This window comes from Peromyscus leucopus, chromosome 7 (genome assembly GCF_004664715.2).
Source record: "Peromyscus leucopus breed LL Stock chromosome 7, UCI_PerLeu_2.1, whole genome shotgun sequence".
NCBI classification, from domain to species: domain Eukaryota; kingdom Metazoa; phylum Chordata; class Mammalia; order Rodentia; family Cricetidae; genus Peromyscus; species Peromyscus leucopus.
This window is the reverse complement of record NC_051069.1, coordinates 67,434,991-67,458,388: the sequence shown is the minus strand read 5'-3', so window position 1 is coordinate 67,458,388 and position 23,398 is coordinate 67,434,991. Positions and strand designations below refer to the sequence as shown.

Below are 23,398 nucleotides of genomic sequence, written 5' to 3'. Positions count from 1 at the left end.
CTATTAATTATTTAGGATATAAAATAGAGCTACAAAAAATTAGACCCCAAAAGGTGCAAATTTGGAGAGATAGACTACAGACCCTTAATGACTTTCAAAGATTATTTGGAGACATTTCTCATCTACGAACTATTGTTGGGGTAAAAAATGATGAACTGTCTAATTTGTTCAAAACCTTAGAAGGTGACAAGGACTTAAATAGTCCAAGAGAATTATCACCTGAAGCTGAGAAAGAATTAGCCTTGGTAGAAAAGAAAGTGCATGAAGGACACGTGGATCGTATTGATCCAAAGCTGGATTGCATTTTGGTTATTTTACCTTCTAGGCATTCTCCTACTGGAATATTAATGCAGAGGGAAGATATTATATTAGAATGGATATTTTTACCAAATAAACCAAATAAAAAATTAAAAACTTATGTGGAAAAAATCTCTGACTTGATTTATAAAGAGAGCTGATTGGATCTTGCCTCGAATTGTACGGCAAAAACCCATATCTGGAGTTCGTACATTTTATACAGATGCCAACAAAGAAGGAAAGGCAGGTTACAAATCAGAAAATTTAAGTAAAGTGGTTCAAAGTCCGTATAATTCAGTTCCAAAATCACTATTGTATGCTATTCTGTTGGTATTAATGGATTTTTCAGAACCTCTCAACATAGTAACTGACTCTCAGTATGCTGAAAGAGTGGTGTTACATATTGAGACTGCAGAATTTATCCCTGATGCTTCAGAATTAACTTCACTATTTATTCAGTTACAAGATACAATCAGGAAAAGGAATCATCCTTTATATATAACTCACATTCGATCCCATACTGGTCTGCCAGGCCTTCTAGCACAAGGCAATGATGAGATTGATAAATTATTGATAGGAAATGTGCTGGAGGCCTCAGAATTTCATAAAAAACATCACGTCAATAGTAAAGGTTTAAAAAAGGATTTTTCCATAACCTGGCAACAAGCCAAAGAAATAGTAAAGAAATGTCTTACTTGTTCCTTCTACAATCAGACGCCATTACCAGCAGGATGTAACCCAAAGGGCACTCAGAGAAATGAAATCTGGCAGATGGACGTGTTTCACTTTGCAGAATTTGGAAAATTGAAATATGTACACCACACTATCGATACTTATTCAGGATTTCAATGGGCAACTGCTTTGAGTTCTGAAAAAGCTGATTCTGTAATCACTCATTTGCTAGAAGTTATGGCCATCATGGGTATACCTGCACAAATCAAAACTGACAATGCTCCATCATATGTCTCTGTTAAAATGAAACAGTTTTTTGCTTATTACAATATAAAGCATATTACAGGCATACCACATAATCCTACAGGTCAAGCAGTTATAGAAAGATCAAACAGAACTCTAAAGGATATGCTAAATAAACAGAAATGGGTAACAAAAACCCCCAGAAATAGACTGCATAATGCTCTTCTAACTTTGAATTTTCTGAATGCCAATGAGAAAGGAACAACAGCTGCAGAGAGACATTGGATAATAGAAAAAACTACAGAATTAAATCAGCCTATATACTTTAAGGATGTGCTGACCTCAGAATGGAAACCAGGGTATGTATTACATTGGGGACGAGGTTTTGCTTTTGTTTCTACAGGAGAAGATAAGCTGTGGGTACCATCAAAATTGATAAAGGTTCGATTTGAACAAGAGAGACCTCTTAATTAGAGGAGGTGATAGTTCATCAACCAGCATGAACATCCAATTTAAACTAACTGGTATCAATAACACATGCCTTTTCATTTAATCAGATAATAACTTGTCCAAAGGAAACATCCCCAAAATTAGTCTTGGGGAAAGGTTTTTGTTTTTGTCTTTTAGGAGAATGAAGGTTAAGGAATCTGAAGAACACTGGACAAATGAGACAACTGAAGAAAAGGGACAAATCATCTATCCCAAGAAACAGAGTGAAACGGTGTATGGGTATATATTATCTAAAAAATATTTTATGTCTTCCTAAATGTTTGTTTCTGCTTTTCTCTAAAGATTTAACACTATTGGTTTTCTAATAGTCCCAGTTCAATTAAAATTTAAAGCTGAATTTGGAGTTGGAGAATGGCTCTCTCCTTCTTTAAACTCAAGCATGTTGTTAAAAGGAAAATGCAAACTCCCTGTATCATGCCAGAATAAGAGCCATCTTCTGCTATGGTACAGGACAAAAGCAAAATTAATTAAGGGACTATTCTATTACTAATCTCAACTCTTTGATTCTATTCTGATTCTTTAAACTTTTCTCAAAGTATAAATTTTATATCAAAATTTACAAGATTAATATATATATATATACATTTTAAACTTTGTTAAGATATGAATGGTCACATAGAGTACTAACTAATTCTAGAAAAAAGGCTAGCTGCATATATATGTTTTTGTGTTCGAGTCTCTTATCAGTTTTCTGCAGGAAATCACAGCCAGGCCTAATATCAACTGAAGTCTCCAGAAAGAAGATGGGGCCCCACAACAACAACAATTCCATGTGGCCAATAATAATATCATTAAGCTGACAAACATAATCCACAGATCAGCTTTGAACTACAAGGTGCTCAGAGCAATTTTGAGATGACTAGCTGAGATGATCCAGTCTCAAAGACTACTTGAATAAGGACTTGAGATAAACCCTGAACTTTGGCATTATACACAGACTGGATAATGAAGGATATAGTTACCTCTCCTAGAATTTGACAATTAACCTAAAATTTTTCTTTCAGGATAAAGAAAACTTCGCCCATACCCAGCAGGAAGCAATTTTAAGAATACGACGCCCACATTCCCAAAGAGGTGGTGTGGGGCGGGTGGTTTTTTGGTCTTTTTAATGGGTTTTGGGTCTGGGATAATTTTCAGTGTTTAGGGGGTTGGTTACAAGTTATTGTCAAGGGTTAGGAAAAAGGCTAAGCAAAGGAGATTAGATTTAAGGTTCTTGTTTTAAAAAAAAAAAGAAAGAAAGAAAAGAAAGAAAAGAAAAAGACAATTACTAGTTTTAAATACTTTACATTGGATTGAATTGTTTTATATTGTATACAAATTTGAAATTGATATTGTTAGAAAATGCTATATGTTTATTTCTAATTGTATTCATACCATTCATTTAACAATGTAATGCAAATTTCTGATCCTTGAATGTTATTATTACCAACTATTAGGATATAAAGAAATGAAAGTTAGTAGTTAGACATTACAATAGAACTTGTAGTAATATTAGATATGTTTTAAAAATTGAGCAGAGATGTTTTAGACAGGTCATCTTCAAACCCTTCAGAGATCTACAGAATATGGCATTTAAAATGTTTTAATAACTTAGAAAATTTTCCTTTTTTGAGACATGTCGGCTCCTGGCAGTACCAATCTACTTTAGAGAAAATATGGGCATTGAAGAAACTGCATATGGAGTCAACTTTCATTCTGGCAAAAGTTAGCCACGGGACAACAAAGTATCCTCGAATCAACAGGACAAAATGGACAGACAGATCACGAAACAAGGGACTACTGATTATTGTCAAAACAAGTGTGGTTATGGCTTTATCAAAAGGCATCTTCTGAGGCCAGGACAATATGGCCCCATCCCTGAAGTGGCCTTCGCATCCGGAAAGGTACGGTGCCCTTTTCTTCGAAGGCAGCTTAACAGGCAGAGGGCCGATGGATTCTATTGTACAATGGAACAGCAGCTGAAAGCTCATGCCTCTCAAAAGTAGACTGGCATTTAATAGAGGGATGTGAAGAAGAAGGGGATGCTGAGATGAAGCCATACATACACAGCCAAGAAGAATGGACAGCTGAATTTAAAAACTGTCAACAATTTCCAGAATTTAAAATCCTGAATCATGACAGGACACTAGTGGAATTCAGGTGTTTCTGGTACGTGGACTGCTCTCACCCAATGTGAGGTTGAACTGTTGACCTTGTGTACATCCTACTTCACAAATGAGTCTGTCAGATACACTAAGCCTATAGGCTGAAGATGATGCCCCAACACTGCGGAGAAACCTCAGGTGACTGCCCAGGCAGCTGGCTGTTTCTGTCAACTCACAAAATTTTTTGGAAGTTGCTTGCATGCACTTCCTGTTTTTATTTTTGTTAGCTAATATTATTCCCTTCTTGGGTCTCTGAGGGAGTTGAAGATTAGTTAGTTATGGTTGAAGATTAGTTAGTTATAGTTGAAAATTAATTAGGATAGAAAGTGCATTAGATACATCTTGGATTTACCAAAATAGGATAGATAATGGAATTATTTTCTCTGATTTGTCAAATACCTGTTTAGGTATTTATTACTTGTATATATTGTATATAGTTATTGTACTTTTGTATATAGTTTTTCTTTTGTTAGTTATAACCTTTTGCTTTCTTTTTCTTTTTATTAAAATAGAAAAGGGGAAATGTGGTGGTAATCTAATTGTACTGAATTATTATTTTGATTGTATGTTAATAAATAAAGTTGTCCGGGGGTCAGAGCTATTAGAGCCATAGCAAGAGTGTGGCGGTGGTGGCACACGCCTTTAATCCCATAGATATCTGTGTGTTCAGGGTCAGAGCTATTAGAGCCATAGCAAGAGTGTGGCGGTGGTGGCACACGCCTTTAATCCCATAAGATCTCTGTGTGTCCAGGGATATAGTCAGCATTGGAGACATATACCTTTAAGACCTAGGGGGCTGTACATTCAGACAGTGACGAGGCAGTCATGTGTTTGGGTTTACAACCAATGAGAAGGCAGAACAACATACTATAAAAAAACGAACCGACAGGAAGTAGGTCTCTTTTCGCGAAGCTGGGACAGCAGGAGGAAGGGTGAGATTTTAGCTCTGAGCTCTGACCTCTCGGCTTTCTCTTTTACATTGTTTCTGTGTTTCTTATTTAATAAGACGGTTGGTTACATCTACATATGCCCAGAACCAGATGGATTCACAGCAGAAGTCTACCAGAACTTAGAGAAGAATTGACACTTACATTACCCAAACTGTTCCATGAAATAGCAGGAAGAAAGGTTTCCAAGCCCATTTTATGATGCAGTATTACCCTGACACCAAAACCCAGATGAAGACACCAGAAGTCAACAAGGGCTCCTCTCTCTTCACACTGTCACCAGACATTTTCTTACATTTATTTATGGACGTCTAAGTGTGCACACGTGTGTGTGTGTGTGTGTGTGTGTGTGTGTGTGTGTGTGTGTGTGTGTGCATGTGTGTGTGTCACAGTGCATCTTTAAAGGTCAGAGGACAGCTTAGTGGAGTTGATTCTCTCCTTCCACTGTGTGGAACAAAGGAATTAAATTCACGTGGTAGGTTTGGCAGATGGTGCCTTTCCCCAGTGAGTCATCTTGTGACACCCTCACCAGTCCTTGTTGTGATTTTTTTAAAATTTAATTAAAATATAATTACATCATTCACCACTCTTTCCCCCTTACTGTCCCTGCAGTGTCCACCCCTCCCAACCTCTCTCCCAAATTCACAGCCTCCTTTTCTTTAATCACTGTTACTTACACATATAAACAAACAAACAGGAATACAGTCTGCTGAATCTGTTTAGTGTTGCCCGCATGTATGTGCCTAGGGTTGGCCACTTGGTATTGGATCCAATCAAGGGACTCATCCCCGAGAAAGCCGAATTCTCTCTCTCTCAACAATTGCTAATTGCTTATGGCTCTTTATTTATGGGTGTGGCCCATAAGATTTCCTCCATCTATATTGGGATGACAGCTGGTATTAGGATTGCTCATGTCCCAGGATGTGGTCTATTTTAGAGAAATTTCCATGACCTAGAATTTATATTGTATGGTGTGTTTGTGGAATATTTTGTGGACTTCTGTGAAGCCCGTTTTGATGCATGTCATTCATTTCTCATGTTCAGTTTATTTTTGTCAAGAAGACTTGTTTATTGGACCAAATAGAGTATGGAAAGCCCCTTCTATTGGTGGATTGTCATTGCTCCGTGTCTTTAATTAAGTAGTACAATTTTTGTGAAAATTTTTCCATCAGAGTTTGGGGTCCCCAGAACATGAGGAACTGTGTTAAATGATCACAGGGCTGGAAAGTTTGAGGACCACTCTTCTATGATCTTTTTGAAGATCTTGTCTATGCCATTGGCCTGGGATTCTTCTCTGTCACCTGTGCCTATAATTAAGAGTTAGAATGTTCATGGTGTCCTACATTTCCTGGATATTTCTTTATATATTTTTAATTTAATATTTTGTGTGATCTCTCTTCTCTACTTATCTTTGAGGACTGATACAGTTTCTCATTCTTGACCCATCCTATATGTAAGACATTCCCCTGAGTTTTCTAATGGGATCATTAATTTTTTCAATTCTGCCTTCATCTCAGCTTGAGTTCTCTAAATATTTCTCTCTACTGAATCTGTTTTCCAAATCCTGGGTTGTCTTCATTATTTCCATCATGTCTGTGTTTTCTTGGACATCACCCAAGCATTTATTTTCTTTTTGATTTCATTGAGCTGTTTCTTTGATTCTTCTCTAACCACTCAGAATCCTTTGATGAAACTTGTGATTTCTCTTTCAGATCTGTGTTCTGGGGTTCATTCTCACTGGAGAGCATGTTGTAGTTCTGCTGGATTTGGCTTGGGAAAGATACTGCCTTTATCATTCATATTGCTTGTATTGTTCTCCATGAGAACTGGGTATGTAGACTTTTGTTGGTTCTGTGTCTGATGTGGACACAGCAGTCTGGCATAAAGCACAGGATTTTAGGAAGGGCTGGGATTGGGAGTTGGGTACAGTCAGAAGGGATGGGTTCAGGTTGTAGTGGGGTTTTAGGTATGGGAGTCTGCAACCACCACAGCTAGAACAACAATAATCCATGGAAAGGAAGAAGGTAGTCTGACTCTGAGTAGTTTATGTAAGCACAACAAAATTTGTTGAAAAATTCCTGTTGATAAACTATACCCTGTAGCCACAGTAAAGGTTAAGACATGATTACACCAGAATTCTTTGTAAGGTACATGTGACATCTTCCATAAAGATGGATTCTATAGATTGACAGCTCATGATGAAGATCTGGTAGAGGATCCAGTGTAGTCTTTGATACTAAGATAGCTCAAAGGTCACCAGGCTTTAGCCCTATTCCTTCCCAGACCCCTGGAAGGGAATGAGTTAATACATCATTCTCTTTGATAGGACAATCCTATGTGTTTAGCTTTCCTAGTCCCCCTAGTGCTTGTCTGTGAGCACAAGGATCTCTGTGTCTCCCACAGTTGAGGGGAGAACCTGGACCTGTGTGTAAGATGTGCATCCTGGCCTGAGCTAGAGGTTGACTACAGTGTAAGTGGAGCTCAGCAGGGCAGTGGGTGTGGAGCCCAGGCTGGATCAGAGGAAGGGGGAGGGTATGCAGAGAGTAGGATTCGGCAGACCCACCAGGCTAGACCTCAACACAAGATATTCAGGACAGGACTGGACCTAGAGATTTGAGGTTCCAAGGAAAAGATGAAGTCATCAGATTCCAGTGGAGCAAGGACAGAATTTATTTATCATTTATTTATTCATTTGAGACTGGGCATCACTATTCTGTAGCTCTAGCTGTCCTGGAAGTTACTATGTAGACCAGGTTGGCCTTGAGACTTCACAAAGATCCATGTAGCTCTGCTTCCCAAGTGCTGGGATTAAAGGCATGTGCCACCACACCCAGCTAAAGACAGAAACTTTTCAAAGATATTTTCTGTTATTGTTATTTTGCTTGAAAGTGTATTTTCCTCTCTATTTTTACTATAAAAGTATTTTTTAATTTTTATTTTGCATGTTGAGGTGTTGAGGCTACATATATGTATGTATCTCACGGGTGAACAGTGACCACAGAGGTCTGAAGATGACATCAGGTTCTATGGAGATGAAGTTACAGATGGTTGTGAGATGTCATGGAGATGCTGGGCACCTAACCTGGGCCTCTCTAAGAAAAACCAGTGCTTGTCACTTGCGAGCCTGCTCTCCAGATTCACTCTCACTATTTTAAATGTTTAATTTTGTTTTCTCTGGTATTTTTTCTTTCTTTAAAATATCTTTACACTAGTTATCCAATTCCTTCTCCCCTAATTGCACTTTTTTTAGACCTTAATTTTTTTCTTTATTTTTTATTCTATTTTTTCATTTTTATTTCTTTGTCTTGTAATTAATGTTACCTTTAATATTTTTGGCTAATTCTACAAAGATGTTAGTCACTTCTTTTCTCTTGTTAGTGTTCTTTTTGTGTACTTTTTCCTTATTTTTACAAGCTTTGCTCTTATTTGTAATGATTATTATTTGCCTTCTTGGAATGTGATCCTGCAATCCCAGGTCAACAAGTTGAACACATGACATATATATATATCCTTTATTCATGTTCATTTTCTCTACTACCAGTATAAAAAATTGCTGTTTATTATTTAAAAACTCCAGACTCTAGTGTCTGTGGGCTCTCTCAATGCAGCTTTCCTAGAACTTGAACAACTTCCTAGCCTCTTCGATTTGTTTTGCATCAACGGGAGGCTTTCTCTGGCTGCCAGGCTGTAGGAACTTCTTCACATTCGGTAGGCTGCTGAGTCTGCTCTTCAGGGCCTGTAATCCAGAAAACACAGCCTGAGAGTCAGAATGGCTTATGTGGACAATCCAAAAAACTCTGAGCCCCTTCCAGAACACAACTATCTGCATCCTTACAAAGCTCCAGTGTAGACATGAGTAGAATGATAAAACCATGAGCTGAAACCATAGCTCAGAATAATATTCCTAAAGACCTCCTTTGACATCCTTTTACCTTCTCCTCTGGTCCATGACACACCCTGTAGTCTGGTTTTGTGGTGCAGAGCACAGAGCACTGTGTCTCTCAGGTGTAAAAGCAGAGACTACCAAAGAAAACTGAAGACATGAAAAACTGAGTTGGAAATGGACACAGAAAATCTCAAAGTCTAACCAGGAGCAACTCACAGCCAGTTTTCACACCTGGAGATAAGGATGGGGTGCCTAGGGGTGAGGACCGGATGGTGGGCACTGTGGAGTTGGAAGCACAGTGCTGAGAAGTCAGAACTGAGGAAGAGGATCAGCATGACAGAGACCTGCTCAGACAAAAATTATGCAAAGACAGGACACATGAGATGAAGATGAAGGCCAGAAGCATCCTCCAAAAAACAGGGGTCCAAGGAAACTCTTGCATCTTTCTCATGACAAAAGGCAAAATATTCTTCTTGGAGTACCAGCCTCCAGTCTCCATACACAAAAGATAATTTTCATGCCTGAACCCAGGGTCTAGTAGCTCAGTTTGGAGGCCTGAGGATGGGCCCTAGGAAGACCACAGGCCACCATTATATTCTCAGAGGCATGTGTGTGCGGCTGCCTCTCTGAGGTGATCTCACCTTCAGCAGGGGGAAAGGGGCCAGAAGGCTGGAGTCAAGTTCTTCAATATAGAGGAGAAGTTCCAGCAGGTGAATGTCCACCCTGGTCAGCCTGTTGCCAACAAGGTAGTCTTGTCCATGGCTCTTCAACACCTGCAGAATTAAAGGAGACAGATTATGAACATAGAGTTGGGCAGGGACCACTGACTTTTCCCAAGTCTCCCAAGGGGTGGCTCTGCCTTTGCCTGGCAGGGATAGACGTGCAGACACTTCTCTAGGCCTATGATACAAGAGGGAGAGGGAGAAGTCAGGCAGGCAACCTCCTCTTTAAAGTTCAGGTGACCTTTCTCTCTCATTGCCAGTTCCTATGGCCTTCACAGCATCCCCCTTCTGTACATTTTCCACCTGTGGTAAGGATTAGCCCTGACACATCTTGTTCTTCCTCTTATTTTAAGCTGACGGGACACTGGAATGTCAGGACTTTCCTCCCCCTGTCCTCTGTTCAATCTCTCTTGGACAGAGGCTCCACCTGCAGGGAGCATCAGTCACCAGAGAACATCCCCTGTCTGCATTCTCGTCTGTCTGCTCTCCTCAGGTCTCTGGAATCTGAAGTACCTGACTCAACTACAGAACATCCAATTTACAGCATTGGCTCTGACTCCCATCCTTCACTGTGTCATGATTGACATGCTGAGTTGCACAGGGTGAACTGAGTTGGAGTCTGTAAGTAACATTGTACTGATAACACATGAATGTTGACAGATGAGCATGCCAACACCATACGGTGCTAATCTTGCTCTCTGATTGGGAGCTATGTATTTATTTAACATTGATTTCAACATTTCTGGTTGTGTGAAGATTGGATAATAATACTGTCTTAGTTACATTCATATGGCGTTTACTTAAATATCCCAGCAATATGAAAATCACAGATAACCACAAGAAAAGCCATTCTTAATTCATGAGCTACAAGTAAAGAACTATCAAAGGCTTTGTCATCGCCTTCTCACACTGTAAATGTCTACAGAGAAAAATATAATTAGCACATCCAGAAACAAAAGGAAGCCAGGCACAGTGACACACACATATAATCCTGGCACTCAAGAGGCTGAGGCAGGTGGATCTCTGTGAGCTCAAGGCCAGTCCACATAGAAAGTTCCGGAAGAGTCAGAGCTACATAATAGAGAGACCCTGTTTTAAAAAAAATGAAAAATGAAGAAAAACTAAAAATACAAAAGGCAGCATCAAATGTTCTCAGTACATAGTTCATTGTGTACGTGGAGGTTATGAATCTCATACGCCATGTGAGTAAGCTGTGATGGCTGGACATTATGTTCTATGAGACAGGGCCTTGACTTTAGAGGGCTGTGTGAGGACCTGATGTCTCCTAAAATCTTCTCAACTTCCACAGAGCAGAACAGCAGTGAGTGAATTTTTAGTGAAAGGATGAAAAATAAGGTGATGCTTTGTAACATGGGGGTCAAAGTCAGGTCTCTCAGGAATGTGTAGGATGCCCTTATTTTCTAGAATCATAGCTGTGTTCTTAGCTTTTACTTGACAGAAGATCAAGTATTTATGAAGTGTTCTTGATCTTCCTCCAAAAAGAAGCCCTGACTAAGAGAGGTGTGGTGGTATTATGTTCCCCAAAATATTGTGCAACTAATAAACTTATCTGGGGTCAAAGAACAGAACAGCCACTAGATACAGAAGCTACAAAATGGTTTCACTCACACTTTTAATCTTAGCATTCCAGAAGCAGAAATCCCTCTGGAATCTCTGTGAGTTCAAGGCCACATTGGAAACAGCCAGGCTTGGTGACTCACGCCTTTAATCCCAAGAAGTGAGCCTTTAATCCCAGGGAGTGATGGCAGAAAGCAGAAAGGTATATAAGGCATCAAGACCAGAAACAAGAAGTATTTGGCTGGTTAAGCTTTTAGGCTTTTGAGCAACAGTTCTGCTGAGACCCATTCTGGATGAGGACTCAGAGGCTTCCGGTCTTAGGAAACAGGATCAGCTGAGGAACTGGCAAGGTGAGGTAGCTGTGGCTTGTTCTGCTTCTCTCATCTCCCAACATTCACCTCAAAAACTGGCCTCAGGTTTGATTTTATTAAAAAGAACTTTTATATTCCTGCTACAGAAAGGCACTCCATGTCACTGACACACCTTCATTTGCTGAGTGTGCATGGTTCTTCCTCCAAGCCCTGCATCTGTGACCCCAATTCAGGCAGATCAGTTTTCCTACCATCTCTTCATCAGCCTCCTCCTCTCCACTCTCTGCTCCTGTCTTTGTTCAGGCACTACCCTCTGTCTTTGAAGCACTATCATATTCTCCTGACAGCCAGTCACTCTGCCTCCCTGTGTGATGTGACAGAATATTTTCCCATCTGTGTTTTTCTTGAGTTTGCTCTGGAATTGAAGCCTGTTGTGTTCTGCAGGATCTGGGTCCATCTCTGGTGTGGCTCAGCTTTCACAGATCAAGTTCTGGTTGTGGCCATGAACCCTGTTGCATACTGCCCCCTAGACTGGCATGACCATGCAGGGCTCCTTCACAGGCCATTTTCCACAGTGCCCTGTGGGGCAGGGGGCTGCACAGAGAGGCTCATGGAAGGTCAGCACTGCAGCAACCTTTCTCTCCCAGACTCTACATTCTCCTGTCCTTGGAACTCAGTGTCCCCTGACTTCAAAGAGCCCACTTACTTTTTCAAAGGCAGGCAAGTACCGGTTTTTGGTCCTGTCTTTTATCATGGAAATCTTGGCTTCTTTCTGGTCCGGGGGACATACAACCAGTTGCATGATCATTTCAGTCAGATCTACAATGCCCTCTGAATACATGTCAATCCTGAAAGACAAAATTATCCAAATGGTCAAGGGTTTTCAGGGATTCACTATTTTACATTTTAATCTAAAACCCTGAAAAATTTACAGTGAAATGTGGTTGTAAGCTTATTCGTCTCTAGTGGGTTATTATTGTAGCTGGAAAATTTTTCTCTAGCTCCGGCCAAATCACGCCAGTCCTGGAGCCCACTTATAAAATAAACACAGAGACTCTTACATTATTTAAACTGCTTGGCCATTAGCTCATTGTCTAGCCCTTACTCTTATATTTAGTGCTGTGGGCCGCAGGAATATATCATAAGAACTCAGCTGGTTATGGCAAAGTCACTACCTGGAGGAATCAGGGAATTCCTCCAGAGGAAGCTAAATCCCAAGGAGTTTTTGGTGTTACTTGGCTTTTTGTATATCAGTTGTCTTCTGTTATGAAAATCATGTGAGCCTTCATAGCTTTCCCAATTGACTTTTCCCTAAGAAGCACTAAAAGTGTGGATTGATCAGTCTCTGGACGTACACATTCCAGGTATTTGGAGAACTGCCTCAGGAAAGGCTTTCTCTGGAATCAGATATCTCCCTTGGCTTTTTTAAAGGACTAGCAATGCAAGTCTCCTGATTTAAGACAAATTCCACAAGGAGATACCACTTAGGTCAGGTGGTTTTCAGTAATAGCTTTACATAATTTAGCTCGAACCCTCCTTTCTTACAACCTTACTAACTTTATAGACCTCTAACTCCTTATCTAACCACTTGTAGGAATATTTGGATAACCTTCTGCACTGACAGCTATGCTCAGCCAGAACCCCAGTTCAAGCCTCCCTGTAATTATCATCATTGGCAGCATCCGGCCAGGTCCATCCCCAGATGGAGGAAACTACTTTATCAGAGATAACTCCATACTCTCTAAGAATAGATTTAAGCATCCAGGCCACCTTTTTGAGAAGGCCTGGCAGATGTGCCAATTAAACCTTACTTCCTCATTCCCAAACTTTACCTCTAGTTCCAGATCTCCCTTTAACTATCACCAGAGGCATCTAGCGGTACACAGGTTACCTAGCAACCAAGCACACTTTCCCCCACCCTGCAGAAAAATGGCAGGTAGCTTGGAAAGATATGAGTTACAGGAAAAAAAGAAGACAGTTTTATTTTCTCCCATTGACCTAGCAATGTATAGAATCTTTACATTTTCTACCGATCACGTTTAAGATTATAGTTGAGCACATAAGAGCCCTCTTCTTAGATATTAACTGAATTTAGCCTTTAGTTAATTCATTTCCCCATTGGTCATTTCCCTTTGGGATTGCAATGATAATTAACAGTTATGTCTCCCTGTGTGATTCTTATCACGCCTCCGTTTGACCTTGGAAGCCTGGCTTTGCACTGCTAAGGAATTACTGCTTGTAAGTGTAAATATACCAGGACTTCCAGGGCACATGGAGGACAGAGAAGAGAAAAGAGAATGGAAGAACTAGATGGGTAAGAACTTGAGAGGAACAAACTGAGATGGAGAAGAACTAGATTGAAGGGCTAGAAGAGAGTACTAGAGGAACGAGATGGAAGATGAGGAAGAGCCAGATGGGGAAGAACAAGATGAGGAAGAACGAGATGAGGAGAGAGGAGATGGGAGAGGGACAAGATGATATGGGAAGGGACAAGATGGATGAGAACCTAGAAGGGACAGAACTAGCTGAAGGAATTAAGATAGAACCTAGCGGGGACCGCAGACAAGTGTAGAGAGAAATCAGGCTAGAAATGAGCTAAATATGAGAGCAGAATATAAGCTTATAACTGACACAGAATAATATGTATATTGACTAAGGGGTTTCGTGTACATAGATTCAATTCTTCTCATCAAAGATTAATTATCAGCTGGTTGTAGATTCTTCCCAGACCCTGGGAGGGGACTATCGAGGGCCGGACCCCCATAGTCCCTGATAATTTAGCCCATTTCTATTAATCTATGCTTTGCCACGTGGCTCGTGGCTTATCGGTACCTTACATCTTCCTTGTCCTGGCAGCGGCTCCAGTGTCTCCCCCTCTGCCTTCCTGTTCCCTCAATTCTCCTCTCTGTTAGTCCCACCTATACTTCCTGTCTGGCTATCGGCCAATCAGTGTTTATTTATACAGAGCAATAACCACAGCATATTATCCTTAATATTTAACAGATTTAACTTTCCTTCTAGGATAGCCTGTTGGTTCAGATACAATTTTAGAATTTTTTTTACACACATGGCCCATCCCAGGGACAAAGAGCATCACTGACATTCCAGAAGACAACCATCAAAGTCTACAGCTCTCTCTCTCTCTCTCTCTCTCTCTCTCTCTCTCTCTCTCTCTCTCTCTCTCTCACACACACACACACACACACACACACACACACACACACACACATACATAATTTGTTCTCAACAACCCTGCTGAGATTCTCAGAGCTAACAAGCTGCCTCCCATGTAAGCTCAACACAGAGCCCTGGTTGAAGCACCAGATGCATCTCTGTGCATCTCTCCTTCTGCTGCATGGTCCAGATTCATTCTTGGTCAGTGTTAGAAGTTCTCCATGTAGAACATCTATATGTCCTCCACACAGTGCTGCTGGATTCTGGCCTTGTTAACTTTTGTCAGACTGGTCTATTTCTTTATTCAGTTGACCCACAGCACAGCACAGGACACATGTGTTCCCTTCTTTAAACTTTATTTCGCACAGTGCTTTTGGAAAAGAGTTTCATTGTCACATTTTCACATGCTACCATTGCTGACCCCCAGAAAGGTGGTATTCTGTGTTTCCATGCATCTGTAGCAGTCTAAGCATGTTAACATCCTCCAGTGTTAGAGGAGGTTGATCCTCAATCCCTTCAAACCTCTAATCCCGCCCCTGTGGCAGCTGCTCCAGAAGGTGCTGATCCATTTCCTTTCTTATCCACAGGGAGGACAGGAACATTTCCTATGGAATGAACCATGGAGCATGTGCCCTGGTGTCTGCCTACTTTACATAATGCAGTGTCCACACTTGACCTTTGTTCTGCGCCCCTCAGCACTTCAGAAATTTTCATGGCTAAAATTATAAGTTGTGCTCCTCTTTCCTCTATTATTGAATATCTGGGCTGAGTCCACCATGAGAAAATTATAAATAATGTTGTTAGGTTTATTTCTATACAAGTACTATTAAAGCCAAGTCTCTCTTTCCATGGATATATGTTTCCCACACTAGTGTTGCTGGCTAGCACCACATTTAGCTCTCTAAGCACCTGCAATACTCATACACTGTGGTTTATGAATGAAGAACTTTGTCATATCACAGTGAGTCCCAGCATTGGTGGTGTAGTCAACCTGGATGCTTTAGTTCTGAATTAAATGCTTCAGGTAATCTAGGTCCATGGGAACCGGTCTATCTAAGGCTCATTGAGTTGACCAGTCCATAGGACTGGCTGGCAATTCAGGTCTTGCTCTGCACTTTTTCTACTCCTGGGATGTGTGAAGCAGCCTCTTCCTCCTTCCCTTCCTAGGACTCCTCCTCTAGCCTCAAGCCCTGTGTTCTTTGTCCTAAGCTGTTGGCTGGGGTCCAGTCTCTGAAGCCTGGAGCACCTGGAGTCCTGATTCCACCATGCTCAGGGCCCTTGGAACATCATGATTGCAACTCGGTTCCCGACCTGTGCTGGCAACATCATCCTCTGCTGCAGTCACACTCACCTGAACCCACCCCAGCTCCTCCTCCCTCTCCTCCATGGATTCCTCCACACTTGGACTAAGTGTTCATATCCATAATCAGCCTGCTCCTAGACTCAAAGTCTGCCACTATCTTGCTCATTGATGGAGACACCAATTCCTTCCTTTGATTCCCCTTAGAAAAATAACAGGAAATGTACCGTACAGGGTTCTCTCCTTCACGTCCTTGCCATAGAGGTCGTATTTGGTGGCAATGTAGTTGAGAATGGCTCTGGTCTGCACCAGCATCATCCCGTCAATCTCCACCATGGGCACCTGGTCAAACATCAGTTTCCCATCTTTGAAAGAAGAAAGGAAAGAGGTATGTGAAGTATTCAAGTCTCACTTGTGTTTTTTTGTCTGTTTGTTTGTTTTTGGCTTTTTTTTTGGGGGGGGTTGTTTTTGTTTTTGTTTTTTGTTTTTTGTTTGTTTTTTGGTATTTTGAGACAGGGTTTCTCTGTAGCTTTGGAGCCTGTCCTGGACTAGCTCTGTAGACCAGGCTGGCCTCAAACTCACAGTGATCTGCCTGCCTCTGCCTCCCGAGTACTGGGATTACAGGCGTGCGCCACCACAGCCTGGCTCAAGTCTCACTTCTTAGTAACAGAAAAGTTGTATTGAAATATCTGATCATGCAAAGGAAAGATAAATGATTGGTAGCCAGTCTTTAATTAAAATCCCATTTACTCTTAGCTCCTGCTTCCTCTTTGTCTCATAATCTTCTGTTGGCTTTTGAGCTTCTCTTATTCACTGTTATTTACTATCCAGATACATATTATATCTCTCATGCATGTTTTATGTTCAGTTCTTGTCTCCAGATACATTTTAGAAGTTAGGAGGGACAGTAGAGGGTCACCATGCAAATAGAGCTAAGTGGGGAGTTTGGATGTCTAGTTATCTTCAAGACATAAGGTGTATGACAGTTTCCTGTGTAGTGAGCCACTGATTCCTCCGGGCTGTATTTGTGGGTTGATAGCAACTCATCAGTAGCTAGAATCAAAATGCTCAAGAAAATTATCCCAGGTGTTTGTCCACCCATAATTTAATCAATGGCCATGTACCCGTGAGGTTATTGGGCATTGTGGGTGAAGAAAATGATTGGTAGAAGTGAATGAAAGTGAGCCTGAATGAAATAGCTCACTCTGATGCAGAAATAGTAAAAAAACATTTAATTACCAGTCACCAGAAAAATGTTTGCAGAAACTAACTTCCTCTCTCTTATCATTGTTTCCATTTTCAGAGCACTCAGGGAGACCCACCACCTACATCTTATCACTCTGCCATTCTTGACTATTCCCACCCACCACCATCACTATCTGGTAAACCTTCAACTAGGCACCTCATTGAAGATATATGGATACTTGGTGTTACCTTTTTTTAACTTTTCCAAGTCTTCTGGACGTTCTATAAACTTCTCTTCAAACTGAAGACAGAAAAAGTAAATGCATTTTCATTAGCTCATTCTGTGTTGTTGTAGACTTTTGAACTTGAGTGGTCTGTGTCTGATAGTACATCTGCAGACCCGAAGTGTCTGATCATAGCCACTTGATAATTCAGATTAGATCCATCAACAAAAGGGTGATGAACATAACGAAGCTGCTCATTCTTGTAGTGTTCCTCCTCCCTGACCACACTATGTCCATGCTTAGATCCTAAGAAGAGAGTGATCTTCCTGGAGGACCAGCACTGGGAAATGGGCTGTTGAGGTTTTGAACTCTCAGCAAAGCCTGTTATTTTCAGTGATAACAGAATAGAACTTTCTGTGTGTCCATCATGGTGCATGGCATGAACCTGGAATACCTGTTTTTCTTTTTTTTTTTTAATTTTCTTCAGGATTTAGTTTTACTAATTTTAAATGTGTGTGTGTGTGGGGGGGTGTCTTATGAATGTTAAAACACCCATCTCAGAGGTCAGAGTTCATGGAGGCCAAAGGTTAGAGATTCAGTTGGATATGGGGTGATAAACAGTTTTAACTGTCATATGTGGATGCTGGGAACCATAGTACATTGTATATGCAATAAGAACTCTAAACAGCCAAGTATTTACTCTAGCTCCACATCAAAGTTGCTTACATTGTGGAGCTGTTATTGTATTTTTTAAATAGTTATTTGTTTTATGTATACGTATTAATATATTTTTGTGTGAGGATACACATACCCAATGAAAACCCACTCTGGCCTTTTACGTGGATTCCTGGTATTTGCAACCATGTGGCTTAATTTTTAGTCACCCAGCCCTCTCTCCAGCACTCTAATGTAATAAACCACTCTCTTCCTTTCACGTTTTTAAAGAAACTTTTCTTTCACAAAAGGCTGAAAATCATCTTCTACCTAGCTTGGCAAGGCAGTTTGCGGATGACTCCATAACCGCCTGGACTGAACTGATGGAATGAAATGTGAGTGTGGACAACACACACAGATTTCAGAGAGCTGCACAGAGTGCTGACGTCATCACAGAGGGCGGCTGAACTGTGAGGGGGTTGGTGGGTGTGAGGGTGATGAGGTCAAAGGGCAGCCTGTGGGCACATTGAGTCTGGAAGGTGTGAGCCAGGGTCTCTAATAGCCCCTGCCCACTGGCTTCTCAGTCACTCTGGGACAGGGAACAGGAAGGCTTCTATGCAGATGCCCCACCCCCTCCTCCTGTGCTGAATCAGCAGTCCAATGGCTTAGAACATATCCCTGAGCCGCAAAGCTGGCATAAGACACTGGCACCCAATTATTGAATTATTTAAAGCAATCCTCCCAGGCTGGCATTAGTGTGTCTCGGTTCCAATGCACCCCTTCATTCAGAAAGGATCCAGCTGAAGCCCTCCCTATTCTTTTAGGAAAGGATGTGTGATTCCATGGCTGAGGTAAACATGTTGCCATGACACTGAGGGAAGACACCAAAGCAGCCTTCACAGGACACCACTTCATCCTTCAAGCCTCCTGAGGTCAAGATCTCAGGAAGTGTCCCTGACTTCCTCTCAGGAAATGCCAACTACTGAGCTGCCCTGATGTGAACTGGGAAGTGTTTTTCCCAATGACACCTCTAGAGGGCAGCACTAAAGCATACCAGAACTTTCTGCTCTACAACTGGAAAGGAAAACATTTAACCTCAGAATGTTGCTTCCACACCTCACTGGGGCCACTCACACACTTAGCTGAAAGCTCATGGACATGGGGGCCACCTGAGGATGGGGCCTCTGTTTTATTCACCACCTCTACCCTCCCGACCAGGCCTGCCCCTGGCATTTGATGGTCTCTACAAACTGATTACTGAGTATTGATCGGTTTTGACAGGCAGGTTCTTACTGCCATCTGTGTCAGGTTTCCCATGTGGTGCATATTTTTAATTTAATTCCATCAAGCTTCTCTTGTATAGTTTACCACTATTAACATTTTTTTTCTATTATAGGAGTGTAGGGGGAGGCAGTGTAAGTGCCCATGGAGACCAGAGGCACGGGAACCCTCTGAGGCTAGGGTAACAGGCGGTTGTGAGCATCCGGTGTGGGTCCTCTGCAAGAACAGTATTGGATTTTGACACTGAGCCATCACTTCAGTCTCCTGTCCCCTCTAAACCATTTTTATCATGGGAATTCCTGGGTCTGTGCTGTAAAACTGCACAAGGTGCAAAGAGCCTCCATCCATCAATCACCATCTCCAACCACCACCAGCTAAAGTCACCCTGTTCCCCTCTGTGCCCATCTTCTCTGTGACTCTGACCTTAAAGTCAGAGCTGAGGTGTCACATGTCCCTGTCACAAACACCTCACCGTGAATCTACAAATGTAAGTGCTCTTTTTCTCCCCTTGAGTCTTTCGCAACAGCATTTTTCTTTGTAATAGACCTGGCTGTCCTGGAACTTGCTCTGTAGACCAGGATAGCCTTGAACTCACAGAGATGAGCCTGCCTCTGCCTCCTGAGTGCAGAGACTACGATGGAGTGCCACCACTGCCCGGAATAAGTACACTTTTTAAAAGGACAGTGTCACACCAAAATCACACTCTCTTATCATAAAATGCAATAATCTATTAATGGTTCCTAATAGTCAATATTCAAGTTTTATTTCTATATGTCTCTTCCTGTAACTTGATTCAGCTCCAAAGAGCAACAAACCAGATAGGTATTTGATTGTTTTCTCCTGAAAACGTCTTTTAATGGGAATGTTTTCTTTGGTAGAGAGCATAGTAAGATTTTCATTTGTTCAAATCTATCTATCTCCTCCTCATTATCATTTTTTTGTGGGGTTGGTTTTCACATTCTATGGGGAGCACCAGGGAAGTGGGGCTCTTCCATTTCAAGAGTACAGGTTCTTCAGCCATGCCAGGTTTGGGCCCTGAGCATCATCGTGGTGGCTGGGCACATTGGGCATGCTTCCATTATCTCCCATAGGCACTGGGTAGTTGTAGTGTGTGGCCTGGTTGATCAAGGGGTCATACTTGGTTAGGGGCTGAATGTGAACATAATTATAGTCCCAGCCTTCTTGTCTTGGCAGTGCCATGGGGCTAAGATGAATACCATTGATGGCAAATCTGTTTACAGTTTTCCTGGTGTGAAGACTCTCAGCTTACAGAACTATTCTAAACTTGTCTTAGGTCCAGTTCCAGAAGCACAATGCACAACCTACCTCCACCCCTGCTGCAGCCAGCAGCCACCTGATGCATTCCATTCGGCCCCGGCCATTGAAGTAATGAAGCACTGGCTTCCCGGCCATGGCAGCAACTGTGGTTTCACTGACTGTAAAGGAAAAGCAAAGAGGTCAATGCCAGGGAGACTGTGCTTTGGGATGTGAGTAATAACACAACACTAGAGGAGGGAAGTCTGACTTCTTCATGGGCCGCTTCCAGGGGGTGCAGGAGGGTCTTGATGACTAATTTCTCACCCATCAGTGACCACAAACCTGCAATTGCACCAAACAGGTCTCAGCTGGCCATGTGCCTTCACTTTGAGGACATAAATGGAGTTGCCCTGATCCTCTAGTAATGAAGGACTGGAAGCTGTTGACCTTGGACAGCTGAGCCATCACAGAGGGATGAGACAAAGTCCCTCCCCAGTCCTTTGCTCCTGGGCTGCTCAGTTCAGAAGATGTCAATGTCTTGGTGTCACCCTGGCTGTGCCAAACCCTAGTTCCCCCAGGAGAAGAGCTCGTCTCTTGGCTGCAGTTCTGTTTCCCACTGAACACTGGACCCTGTTCTGTGTTCACAAGAGAGCGGTTGATGCAGTAACACCACGTAACGGGTAGTTGTTCATTGGAACTTTACTTCATCTCCACAAAGTTATTGGTGAGGAGCTGTCCCTGTCACACGTTTGCAGGAGAGAGGATGTCCATACAGTTCCATGATGAGGACACCCTGAGAGCACAGCTCAGTTCCTGCACAGTGAGCAGATGTGCTGGGTCCCTGCTGATCAGGGGCTGGAAAGTCAACATCATGGGTCATGGGTAGTGCTTTAACTTGTGATGTGACAGGAAATTTCAGAGTCTGCCTTTTACAAAGTACTATGTGAGTGTGAGTGTGTGTGTGTGTGTTTGTGTGTGTGTGTGTGTGTGTGTCTGTCTGTCTGTCTGTCTGTCTGTCTGTAGGTGCACATGGGTACAGTGTCTGCAAAGGACAGAAGAAGACACCAGATCCTCTAGAGCTGGTGGGCTCTCTCTACTGGGTCAGTATCACCAGGCACCAGCAACATTCTTACCCCTCAGATGTCAGCCTCCCTGCCCTCAGGTTACACTCCCTTCTCATGGGCACCTCACAGTGTTCTCAGGCACTTTATAACACTCTGTTCTTTTCTGCCTGTGCTTTTCTTTGTTTATTCCATGAACTCTAGTTTGCTCTGCACAGCTTCTGTACTGGGGACCTCACAGGGACTCTGAGATTCTGAGGCTTTCAAAGACTTTCATCCTACCCTCCCTGGGTTGCAGCCTTTCCTCAGCATCACTTGCCTTGCAGCCATATGGTGACTTCTACCTTAAAAACGCCATCTCTGCTGAGCTGTGTGGCTCTCTCTCTTTAACCTCACTGTTTTAGAGTTATACAAGTTAAGGGTCCACTATGGAGTTTCTTCATATTCATGATGAATGCTTTGAACCTTAGCATAGGATTGGCCACAGCTTGATGTCATAGTTTGTATTTAACTTCATTCTTCTACAGACTCATTTCTTCCTGCCATCTCTTCTTACAGGATTTTAAATTGTTTTCTGGTCTCCCGTTCCTTCCCTCCTACACACATCTGTGATCACGGAGGAAATAAGCAGACACCTGTCCCTGGTACATGATGGAAGGCTCAGTCCACAGTCCTCAGATCTCCTGGGGCTCAATAGTTAGTCACCCTTTTCTTTTCCATTTGCTTTCTTGGGCTTACCTTTTAATAACAGAGGTTGTGTTGGGCAATTAAATATTAAGATAGTAATAAAGTAACAAATCCTAAGTGTGGAACCTGCTACTCTGTTATTTAAACAGAATTATCAAAGCAATCAGAATCCACACAACAGAAACAAATGTGGTAGAAAACCCAACTGGGGAAGTGCTTTGGGAGGGTGGCTGGGAGAGTGTGGGTAAATTTAAGTTCTCACCTGAGAGGAATGTGCAAGTTCTCTGTGAGATTGGCACATGCAATTCAAGAGAAGAATGCTATTGATCTTAGGTTTCCCTGAGATGACAATCCAGGTCTACTCCTCACTGTCCTGAATCCCATCATTTAGAGTCCCTTGCAAATACATTAAACCCCACCCTTTGGCTCAGTGACTCTGAAGGAGGAGGAGAAAGGAGGGAACAGAGAGAGAAGCAGAAGGAGAAAAAGGAGCAGTAGGAGATGATGGAAGGAATAGATGAAGAGAAGAATGAAAAACAGGATGAGGAAGGAGGGAGAAGGGGGAGGAGGGATGGAGGACAGGAAGGGTGGAGGGAGGGACAATAGAAAGAGAGAAGGAAAAGAGAAGGAAAATAGTTTGCTACTCGATGTTGAGTAACAAAATAATTCATATGAACCAGAGTCAAACACAGGTAAAATCAATGGTAATGGGGAGTGAATATGATCAAAGTATATAACATACATGAGTGGAAATTACATAATAAAGCCAGCTGTTCTGTAGAATTAATGCATAATAAATAAAGCACTGAAAAGCTATTTTCCAGTGATGCAGAAATGAGAACGTGTCACACAGGTTATAAAAGAGAAAACTGACCTAGTGAGAGTCCAGGCTTCCTCTCCACTCAGCTCGGCAACTCCTGCTCCAGATGAGTGTGCAAGCTACTTTAATAAGGTGACCATTCTTACCAAGAAGGTGGGGACCAATAGGGAATAGCCACTCCCATGGACTCCCACAGAGTTCAAGATTCCAGAGTTTCCTGATAGACTAGAAATGAGACAAATCAGGGGGAGGTTCACAAGCCACCACCCTTTCCTGAAGAGCAGAGTCCTTTAAGGGATTCATTGGATTAATGTTTATGTGTCTCTAAATAACGTGTCATCCATGCTATTGTGAACAACCCTAATGAAACACATTGGTCAAGAAAAGAAGGCAAAAAGAAAGGCAGACCATAGTAGAAGCATAAATGGAATCACAGAGTCAAGCC

The 23,398-nt window shown here is 42.0% G+C and overlaps 1 protein-coding gene across 1 annotated transcript; it reads right to left on the bottom strand.

The window, feature by feature from the left end:
- Nucleotides 1-7,459: 7,459 nt before the first annotated feature.
- On the bottom strand, nt 7,460-23,106 carry LOC114686798 (glutathione S-transferase A2). The gene is made up of 7 exons (XM_028861468.2): nt 23,008-23,106; nt 20,455-20,564; nt 17,219-17,270; nt 16,017-16,149; nt 12,017-12,158; nt 9,341-9,472; nt 7,460-8,549 (listed from the first exon to the last, which is right to left on the bottom strand). Exons 2-7 carry the CDS (start codon nt 20,539-20,541, stop codon nt 8,427-8,429), a joined length of 669 nt encoding a protein of 222 aa, XP_028717301.1. The 5' UTR covers nt 20,542-20,564; nt 23,008-23,106; the 3' UTR covers nt 7,460-8,426.
- Between the last annotated feature and the right edge of the window lie 292 nt (nt 23,107-23,398).

What these genes read in the sequence shown, in the direction of transcription:
- LOC114686798 (XM_028861468.2), bottom strand. Translation starts at nt 20,541, where the DNA reads ATGGCCGGGAAGCCAGTGCTTCATTACTTCAATGGCCGGGGCCGAATG. An exon ending in GACGTGAAGGAGAGAACCCT is followed by an intron (nt 12,159 to 16,016) that starts GTACGGTACATT and finishes TTTGTCTTTCAG; the next exon opens with GATTGACATGTATTCAGAGG. An exon ending in ACTTGCCTGCCTTTGAAAAA is followed by an intron (nt 9,473 to 12,016) that starts GTAAGTGGGCTC and finishes TTAATTCTGCAG; the next exon opens with GTGTTGAAGAGCCATGGACA.